At 48.0% G+C, this 11,082-nt stretch overlaps 1 protein-coding gene across 1 annotated transcript in view; it reads right to left on the reverse strand.

Annotated features, from left to right (window-relative positions):
* Positions 1–2,359: 2,359 nt before the first annotated feature.
* Positions 2,360–11,082, reverse strand: part of PAX5 (paired box 5) — a gene marked incomplete at both ends in the record, with an annotated part of 10,908 nt that continues 2,185 nt past the window's right edge. The window contains 3 exons of the mRNA XM_010011497.1: positions 2,360–2,488; positions 4,462–4,526; positions 8,447–8,644. Coding sequence (XP_010009799.1) covers positions 2,360–2,488; positions 4,462–4,526; positions 8,447–8,644 — 392 coding nt within the window. The remainder of the gene's footprint in view (positions 2,489–4,461; positions 4,527–8,446; positions 8,645–11,082) is intronic.

The raw sequence follows: 11,082 nt of genomic DNA on the forward strand, positions 1-11,082 counted from the left end.
CTTTCAGCTATATAAACCCATAAATACTGTCTGATTTGGTTTGCCCCTGTTGCTACCCAGCAAGCTCCCCACTGGGTTAAAGACTGGTGACATCTGCTAAAAAAATGTCAAGAGTGAGCAGAACAAACCCAAGTAATGAATCAGGTGGAGCACTCAAAGCAGCTGAAAGCCAGACGGGCAAGTCCACCCCACTTCACTCCCTGGCCAAGGGGAGCCAGGACCACTGGGTACAGGGTGCACAGCGTGTGGCTCCAGGAGACACACATGCACCTTCCGACAGCTAGTGAGAAAAGACATGATGCAAGGGGCTTACTACAGAAGTAGCCGCTCTCTGGCTCTCTGAAGTCAGGTAATGGTAAAGTTAACTCTGCCCCCTTGTGCATCTGCATCATGATACAGGCCGTAATTAGATGACATGCTTCTCTTCTTCGTATTAGAGGCTAGCATATGTTATCCACGTCCCTGTCACCTGCAGCGTGGAGCCTTGGGACGCTTCTACAGGCACCTCACACCTACCCAGGAAGAGGGGCCTTGTGTTGTGCAGGACAGAGACAGGTTACGGATGCTCCCAGGGATCCCCTCAAACAGAGATGTTGAAGTATCTGTTTATACGTCTCCAAATCTGCAGCCCTGAGCCTATTACAAAAGCAGTTTATATGGCCTTCTGAGGATGGCATTACTGTCCAGCTTAGGAGCTGGAAAACCATGACTCATCCTGCCACAATGATGGGGGTTGTTTTAGAAATCTTGTGTTCTCTTCTAAATGTGAACTGGCAAAAGCTGAGGAATTTCTCAGCTCTGCTTCTGATCTTGCCAAGGAAACATTTAATTCTTTTGTCTACAATTAAACGAGAGGCTTCTGTGACCATGGCACCCAAGAACTGTGGTGTGAGGACAGGGCTATAACAGATCCATGTGGTTTCAATACAGATGGCCTCTCTTCTGACCTGGCTGGTAAAATGCAAAATTTCTACCCTACCTGCTTTAATGCATTTATGTATCTATGCTTCTGTGGCCTTGACTTGGAAAAAAGTATCTGATGTATGATGGCAGAGTTAACTAACAACGGCATATTCAGCAAGTACCTGAGCACAAGGAGTTTTACACTCACACCGTCAGACTAGACTGCATGGCTACAGTGGCCTGACAAACTTCTCATACTTTTCTCCTGTTTCAGTAAACCAAGCACTGCCCTGTGACCTGACCAGACATTTCCACCAAACACCCGACCCTGTTTGCACAGCTTGGGCACCAGGCTGCTCATCAATTTCAGCTGGGTTTCCCCACAGGTTTGGTTAATGCTACTAAGGCTTCCCCCCATTCTGCCCTGTGGGGCAGGGCACAGGGATATGGGGCAGTGCTGGACCCCCACCAGCAGCACAGGAGCTGGGGACCATGGGTGCTCCACAGCACAGGGCAGGAGCCGGACCTGGCAGGCAGGATGGCTTCACCCCCTCCAAGAGCAAAAGGGACCCCAGCCCATTAGCGCTGCTATGGGGTGGGCAGCCACACATCTTCCCAGTGCCCTCCACAGCCTCAGCTGCAGCATCCCCACTGAAGCTCTGGTGTCCTCTCCACTATCACAGATGCATTCACGGTCTTGGCCCCAACCCCTCTCTGTAAGCTCTTACTAAACAAAAGGGATGCTCTAGATTAAAGGTGCTTTCATAAGACACCAACACAGAATTTCTCATCTTTTCCCTTCCACTCTTTTCCTCATGTCCTTCTCTTCATAGCAGTGTTTTCATTACAAAAATGCCAAGGACACAGAATGAAACAGGACCATAAACCCTACAATGGGTCCAAGGAGCACCGGCAATATCCAGCCACAACCAGTCCATGCTCGTTTCCACTTCCTGGACCAATAAAAGCCTCCCAGTGCTGGGGGATCTGCAGAGATGTAGTATGGCAGACAGCTTTGCCATTAACTCTCTCTGTCTCTGTGGGCAGGGACGCAACTCTAACATCCTATATTTCAGATGGCCAGATAATCAACATGATGGTGACTCTTCCCCTTTTCAGTGGAAGGAGGGGAATGTTCCCTGATCAGGAGGAGTTTCTCGTTAAACCTGTGACACATCGCCAGTGCTTTCTGGAACACCCAGACAAGTCCCAGGTCTTCAAAGAAATCTTGCCTCTGGCCACCACATCACACCAGAAGTCTTGGCTGGGACCTTGGCAAAGGCCTGATGAAACAGGACCAAACCCCACCACAGCAGACAGCAAGGGGTGACGTCCGCAGCTCCATGATGCCACAAGCACATGGCATCCACCCCATCCCTGTCCCATCCCTCCAGGGCATGCATCAGTGCACAACCCCTCGCTCTCCCCACCCCCTCAAGAAAACACCTCCCACTACCTTCGTCCCGCTTGCGCTTGTTGCTCTCGGTGCCAGGAGAGGCGATTCCCAGGATCCCGCTGATGGAGTAAGATGAGCCGGCGGTGTCAGTGCTTACGGAGGACACCTGGGTCACAGACCCTGTGGAGGCTGCAAGGCAAGGCCAGGAGGTTAGCAGTAGGACAATACAAGTGCCAGCCTACCCAGAAGCCACCAGCTCCTGTGGCATGACCAAAGTGGGCTGGTCACAGGGCTGGGGATCTGCTGGCCCCTGGGCCCCCTCCTGGGTTATGAAGGACCCCTGCCCAGCAGCGTGCCACCACAGCCCTGTGTGAGGGTGGAAGCAGTGACATGGTCACCCCTTGCCCCACCATGAGGGGATGGGGCCATATGCTACTAGATGGAGGATGCTTTTCTTAAGCATCAGATACCTCATCCTGAGTGAGGCACAGCAGGAAGGCACATTGCTCAGGCCAGCAGATGCCATCAGGCCACAACAGCCCGTGTGACCAACTAGGTGGATGGAGCTGCTGGGAACACAGCCATGCAGAGAGAGGAGCCTCCCCACATGGGCTCCCCAGTGAGGTCTCAGGGCAGGCTGCCAGCCTCCCAGTGCGGGAACCTCATGGGAGCAGATCAGCCTGCACTTGCTGTGCTGGGTTTGCTGCCAGCATCCTGCTGGCAGAAGTCACCAGCCTCCAGCCAGGGAAGAGCCCAGAGTGGCTGGTATTGACCAGGAACTCAAGGATAGCCAGCTGTGTGCCACATGGCTGTAAGGCTCCAAGGCTCTCCAAAATATCAATTAAATCAAGTTTGTTTTGGCAGAGCCCTCGGGAAATGGTGTTGGTTACGTTCAGCTCAGGGAGGGGTTCATTCATCACAGCCAACAAAAGCCTGGAGATGCTGGCCAGGGACGTATACACCATGTTCGTGTGATGCTGTTGGAGACCAAGGCAGTACAGAAGCATGCAGAGGAGGGAGCACTGCTGTCACCTCCATCAGCTCACAGGCTCAGCCTGCACTGGCACATGATCCCAGAAATCACCATTCAGCCCCCAAGCACAGGGGGTCCACTGCTGGACCATACTGAAGAGCCACAGCCCACACACAGCAAACTTGTGTCAAAATCTACTGCCTCTATCTACCCCATGCCCTGAGAAACAGGATTTGTCTTCTCTGCTCTTCTTTTCCTCAGGGAGAGACAATTCTTAAGCCACCGTAGCAAAATGAGGAATGTTTTTCCTCCTCTTGAGATTGTTTTGGCATTTCCCAGAGAGAAAGGCTCAGGACAAAGGGCTGCAGTGTGACTTTTTTGACAAGGCCAAAGAGATCACATAGCTCTGCACCCACACTCAAGTGTCACAGTGCCAGCCCACTCTTACCAAGGCGGGGACAGCAAGCATTTCCCCATATCAGAGGTGACAGCATAAAGACAGAGAGGAACCAGGGCCACCATCCCACTGGCTTTCAGGGAACAAGGACATACAGAAAGGAGCCCTGAGCCCTGACTGAGCTCCTCCATCCTTGCTGTGGCATGACAAAGTGGCCACAGTCAGCCTCAGGAAGGGCTAAGGATGCCCCAGGAGCCAGGCTACCCTCCCCAGGATCCGCTCTGCTCACCTCAGGGCACAGCATTGCTGGTCTGAGGCTGAATTAAAGTTTCAGAAAGTTTTCCTACCTCTTCACTCAAGACTGCAAGTGCACAAAGAATTATGGAAGGGATGGTTGATAGATGAAAAAAACACATTCAAACTACTTACTGACTAATGATGCAGAAAATGTTATGAATAAGTATCCCTTTCTTGATTTATTACTTTAATTATCTGACATTCTATAGACCCCCATTAGTGGAGTTTTTTGGTTTAGATTTCAATTTTCTGTCTCATGGTGAAAGCTATTTATCATAATAATCAGTAAAATTCAAAACCTTTTAGCAGTATTTATAAAATTCATTTACTATGTTCAGCCCTTGGAGAATGACAAAGAAAGCACATTAGCACATGTGCTGAAGTGTTTTATGCAGAATTATCTGTCCATAAGAATGATTAAAAGTTCTTTAGAATATTTGTTATCCATTATGCTATTTTTTAATTTTTAATTATTTTTTTTAAAGTTTTCCTTACCTATGCTGTGACTGGAGGCTGGGACCTGCTGGTTGGGTGGCTGCTGCACCTTCGTCCGTATGATCCTGCATGTAGTTGAATAGAAACGACTACTTAGTATTAAGCATGCAATTGCAGGGGGCACCAAGCACTGGCTTTTTCAGTTCAAGACACCTACATCAATACAAAAATGCCTTTCTATGTACTATCCCCTTGGCACCCACTGAAAGATCAAAATTTGGTGGGTGGGTGCAGGACTGTGTTTTTGCCTCCAGCCCCTGCCAATAGGAACCTTCAGATGACTGACTCACACACTCTTCTCGGGGTGCTGCAGCTTCAGTGCCTTGAGGACCTAGTCCTCTCTGCCTAGGCAAAGGATATCCATTTGCTATTTTGGCACCTGCTGGGCCCAGCACCCCCTCCTCAGGGAGCTAGATGCTTCTGAGTCTAGACATCCCAGCAGGCTGTGATCTGCACCCTTGGGTGCTGAGACACATCTGCAAGGCTGTCCCTAGACCACACTGCACACAGCACTCACACAGCTAGAGAACTTAGGCACCTCAGAAAAGGACTTGCTCAGTCAAATTAATATTAAAACAAAAATGTGTTGGATTAAATGCTAATCTAAAAAGCTGAATAACTACACTGTCATCACTGGGGACAGCTGCTGATCTGACTTATAATGATGTCAATCAGGTAAAAATCAGAGATGCAGATAAAGTAGAAGGCATGGGTCATGTTGCAGGGGAGAGGGCAGCTCCTAAGAAGACTGGGGAGATGCTATACCAAGTGTTCACCTGCCAACACACTGGGAAAAAAGAAACACAGGGTCTGAAACACCTCTGGAGATAACACAGTTCTGACACTGACTGCAGTAGAATCGAAACAGGCTTGAGGGAGGCACACTGCTCACCCACAGCACATCTCTTTGCCCGACATGCTGTTTACACAGCAGTAATGCTGTGTTTCTCCTCTCTACCTAACAAAGTCTTCCCCCATTTCTGTCACATTTGGAAATGGAGAGCAGAGGGGATGCAAGAGACAGAGCTGGCACTGCATTCATGGGAACAGCAGCTGCTTGATGGAAAGTCACCCCATGAACTGGTATGGGAACCACCACTGGTGATGCCTGTCCCCATTCCAGAAGAGGACACGCTACCATCCTCTTCCCCTACCATCCCTCTGCAGGGTCTGATGGAGGCTGACAGGGGCTTTATATGTTAGTAAGCCACCTTTTTTGCTGCCAGCCTCAAAGCAAAGCTGCTGGGTATTACACCTCTTCACTGGATGGGTCCTCAGCAGCAAAATCCCCAGCCAAGGACTGGAGCAGCCAGCCCAGTGCAGGGGTCAGGGCAGGTTTGGATGGAGAAGCACAGCCAAGGACTTGGGAACCTGCATGAGCACCTGCAGAAGGCCTCCCTACCATTGTGGCAAGGGAAGGATGTCCAGGGCCTTCTGATACATAAACATCTTCTCTGGAGGAACGGAGGACTGGAGTGCTTTGAAGCAGCTGGGCATTTCTCAGCTTATTTGTGCAATACTAATCACAATGATTAATTAAGTCTTAATCACACAAACTTGCCCCTGCTGTGGAAGAGTGTCCTATTATTAATATTAATGTTATTAATTAATAATAATAGCTATTATTCACTCATATACAGCAGCAGCTCAAATTCATCTGCTAAAAGGCATGCCCAGCAGCAGGGATGTGCTGAGCGCAGTCTGTCCTGACATTCTCCAAGAGCAGACACCCCCCTGAAGGGAATAGCATGACCCCAAGGGATCCCCTCTCTCCAATGAGAGGCACAGACCAGGGGAGCAGTGTGGAGGTTCCATGCCTCCCTGTGCAGGCAAAAAAAAAATTGGCTTCACCCTTCCTGCAGCAGTACAGGAACCTCACCGTACCATTTTGAATGGGCTCAGGTCTGCAGTGAAAGTGCAACTCCTGATGTGCACCTCAGTGGTGAATAAGGGCATCATGACCTGGGGTCCACATCCTTGGCGTTTAACATCCTTACTGGTAAAGCCTTGGAAGTATACACGTGACTTTAAATAGGAGGATAAAATCCACACACTACATCATGGAACTGGGAGGACTTAGCATTAAAGCCAATTATTCCGATGTGAATTCCATGTTTCTTGCCATGATAGTTTGGTTTGGGTTTTCAGGATGAGCTCCTAGGCTGGCAAAAACCGTTCTCCAGACTAACTCAAAAAGATTGTGTGCATTCCTAAAAAGGGATCTCACACCTTCAAAAAGAGTAAAAGATCTTAAGAAACTATCGCAAGCAGATGAGAAAGAATGAGACTTCCAGCTAAAAAACTTTGTGCCAGATCACAAAATGGGTTTGTGATGCAATGGCAGTGGGAGCGTGGACATTGTCCGTGTGGAAACACACAAGGACACAGCAAGAGGCAGAATATGGAAACTGGCTCAAAACATGACTGGAAGCCACTTAATCTCTCTTTTTCCTAGAGCTATTTTACTGCCTTTTTGGCAGTTTTTCAGAGGCTGCTCAAAGCCCTAAAACACAAACACAAGACTGCTCACAGCAGCACTTCTCACATGGCAGGGCTTGCATTGGCTTTAATGGAAGGAGAGCTTGCCCTTAGGTATTTGAGGTCAGGCAGAGTAGTATTTTCCTTCAGTTTTCCTGGTAACTACATTATTTTCTCAAATTCTTTCTAAAATCAAAAATGCCATGTCCATAGGGTTACAGAACCTCAGGACCCTCAGGAAGTCAGAAGCTCCCAGGCAGCAGCAAAGGCTGCGTATGAACTGACCCATTTTTGCTCTTGAACATGCAAATGGATGACTCAACATTCACTTCAGCAAAGCAGAGACACTGCTCCCTGCTAATACTGGGGAAGTCACTCCAGCTATTCAAGCGGCAACTCCATGAATGCAAATCAGGTTGGGATAGCCAATAAAAGAATATTGTATCAATTTATTTCATGTCCATGGACACAAATGGGACTTTATAGCTAGCTTCTTTCAAAGAATTTGCATGCAATCGCGCAAGTGAAAACCATCTCACCAGTGTGGTGAGGATGGAGCCCAGCACAGGCCATATGTCTGAGCAAAAATGGAAGGACACTGCTTGCCAGGCATGTGAGTCTGCATGAGGCTGCCTAAGTGCTCGTGCTTCCAAGTATTAATCCCTTATTATCGATCTGGCAGGGCTGGAGACATCATAAAGTATTTCACTGTGTTTTTTTCTACCCTAGCTTTAGACATTCTTCAACTCAGAAGGAAGTGGTACAGAAGGTGTAACTGAGCTCCAGACCCTTCTGTGATCCCATTCCTGCCCAGCAAGGTCATGGAAAAACTGCCAAAGGCAGGACTGAGGCTTCAGATGAGATTCTCCTGCATTTTTATAAAAGCAACTCAAGTCCACTTAAGTGCATCCATATAACAAGCAGATGGTCAAGTCACTCAAAAGCTACTGACCAAATTGCCTCAGCGATACCACACTGACAGTAGAAGGCATCGGCCAGCATGGCTCTGGGCCAACTTCAGCAACGCTAAGCAGACATCAGGAAGACGTAAGTGGTACCTCAGGCCCATACCATTGATACCCTCTTCCAGGCACCAGGCTCCCCCTTTTCCCAGGTTACTGCCACTTGTCTCAATGGCTGTCTCAGCTTCCCCCAAGGAAAGCACATCCGGCTGACCCCCCACCCCATCAAGCAGAACTGGGGCCTCATTTGGAGCAAACACGTAGGATCATTACCAGCAAGGACTGCAACTCACAGACTGGGGAAAGGATGGGAAAGAAACAAAGGCTGGCAACAGAACCTGCCGACTCCTAGGAAATGCTTGTCATCTGTAATGCTTTGGCCAGAGGTGAGCCCATGACTGCTTCCCAGCACCAAATGCATCAGGGGAACACAGGCGGACTGCATTTCTTGTAAAAAGCCTGAACACCCAGTCCTGCTAACTAAATGAGGATTTGGTGGCAGCACTTTGAGGACCACCCTTCCCCACGACCAGACAGATCTTTACCTGTTAATTGAACTGACACTGGGCACGGTGTCATTGTCACACACTCGTTCAGCAAGGAGTCTATCCCTGATCTCCCAGGCAAACATGGTGGGATTTTGGCGCTTGTACTCTGCAATTTTTTCAACGACTTTGGGTGTGGCGACCTTTGGTTTTGATCCTCCAATCACTCCAGGCTTAATACTCCCAGTTTCATAATACCTGGGACAACATCCAAAACAAAGCTTTAGTTATCACAGACAAAGAACATGCCTTGAGATTTAGAGAATATAATTTCTAGGTAACTAAACCCCAGTAAATCCTGAGATACATCTTCACTTTCACATACACGTTTTCTGCTTACGTAGCGCTTTATCACCTAATAGATTAACTTATATTAATTGGAATTGGGCCCTCAGGTTGCAATACATATTTTTCTGTAATAGCAAGACAAAAGAAACAATGTAAGATTAAAGGGCATGCCGGAATCCAAAATTAACTGAAAATGTGTGTTATTAATCAGTGGTACTGGCAATAATAGAAACAAATCTCACCCAAGATCACTTTTTGTGGTGGACTCTTTTGTAGCAAATAACAGTTTCTATAGAAATTCTCTGTCATTAATATCTACAGCTTGTTATCATTTCATAGTTAAATGAAGGCTAGGTATTGTATTTTATTTGCACCTCCGAATAAATATGCCGGCATACCTCTTCCCCATTTTATGGTTTTAACATGCATGTTATGGTTTTAATAGTTGATGTATTTAAAATGCATTCTTTTTAACACTTTGTTTTCAGTAGATTCAGTTGCAAACTTCAAGGAAAAGGGAGCTGCCCCCGCTCTGATGTGGGTTTGTTTCTCTGACCAGTCCTGCGGCCTTTTCTCAGGTATAGCATTTTTGCCAACACCAGCAGCTCTGTTGATGCCACGCTGGGGAAGGCAGAAGACTGGATCCCTACACTGACAGATATCTGGCATATTTCTTCACATGTAAATCACACAGTGCTTTTGGTAGCATTGCAACAAACACATCGCAGCTGAGATCTCCAGCCCCATAACTCTTCCCTTGTAATAAATGAGGCCTTGAACAAGCTGCTAAGAGCAGCATATCTCATCCACCGAGGGCCGGAATGGAGACCAAGAGTGAGATTGTGCTCCTCTGTGCTGCGCTGCCAGGGAGCACAGTGCACAAGGCGATTTCCCAGCCATGCACTTCTTTGCATCTTGTGAATTTTCTCATGAGCAAATGAGAAATAAACAAACCCTATGCCTACCAGGAGCAACTGCCCCACCTGTGCCCTGATCTGGTACATCCCTTCTGCACAGAGCAGGACATGGATCCATAAGCCTTTCAACCAGGTGCCCACCAAGCCACATGCTCTCAGCAGCTTAAACATGTCCACTCAGTGCTCTGTGCCCATATTTCTAGTAGGGAGTGCAGAAAAGACTCCCAAGTAAGAACCTGAGAGTGCTGATTAATGTATTTTCCCTGCACCCACTTGACATGCCCATTATATGAAAAAAAAATAATTCCCCCATATTTCCAGCATGAGCAGAACACAAACAGGCTGTGCAGCCGTCTGTCTCACTGTAACACACAACCATGTTCATCAAATTTCTGCCAGGCTACCAGTTTTCAATCTTTCAGGGAGAGCTCTGTGTGCAGGGCCTAAAATTCCTTGAAAGAGACTGACACCGCATTGTTTGTACATGTTTTCAAATATTCTGGATGCAGATGTGGACTCAGATCTACCTGTATCCATGAGCCATTTAACCAGTTTTAACACCAGTTTTAATACATTTAACTATAGTAATGGAAAGCATTAAGTGTCAGAGATGGATTATAACCCTCCTGGTGCCTCTAAACACAGCCTGGTAGTGAGCTTTAGGGCAGAGGGGTAAAATTCTGTTCCTCCTGTGCTTCCTGAGGACATGACAAAATGATGGCAAGCATGGACCTACTGAACATAAACCTATAAAATGTAAACATACTAGAAGTAAACCTACTAAAACCTCGCACCCCGGGCTTCAAAATCTTTCCTGCAGGTGCACCTTTGAGGATGGTGTTAAAGGAAGCCAGAAAATAGCATGAATGCTTCCAAACAAAATCTTGCCATTTTCTTAGTTCTGGTCAAAAACAACGGATGTTACACAAATGTTCCTTAATGGTTTTCTCCAACAATGCCCCACGATGCAGGACGGCCCAGCGGAGCAGAGCATCAGCCAGCAGCTCGGGAAGACATGGCTGTGTAGGCGAAACGGCGTTTCCCAGGGCTGACTCACCATGGTAGGTAATGCCATGACGGCAAAGGCCCTCACTGTCATGATACTGTGACAGCAGCGAGCTCACCGGGGACAAAGCCCTGGTGCCCTCTGGACAGCAGGAGTTCCACTCCCAAATCCTGAAACCACTGCCTGACTACCAGCCCTCACGACCTCGAGACCTGCAAAGGCACTCACACATCAGCAGAACGACTTGCCTTGCTTGGGAGGGTACCGGATCAGGCCCAAGACCTTCTCCCCAGGCAGCCAGGAGAGCTTGCTGCGACAGGGGACAACTCTCGTCCAGTGATGCCATTAACACCACACTCCTCTTCATCTGAGCAATGAACCCGGGCACACACAAAGAGTGTGCAGGATGCACAGCACGGGCATTC

The sequence above is a fragment of the Nestor notabilis genome, unplaced genomic scaffold (assembly GCF_000696875.1).
Source record: "Nestor notabilis isolate BGI_N333 unplaced genomic scaffold, ASM69687v1 scaffold3693, whole genome shotgun sequence".
In the NCBI taxonomy this organism is placed as follows: Eukaryota; Metazoa; Chordata; class Aves; order Psittaciformes; family Psittacidae; genus Nestor; species Nestor notabilis.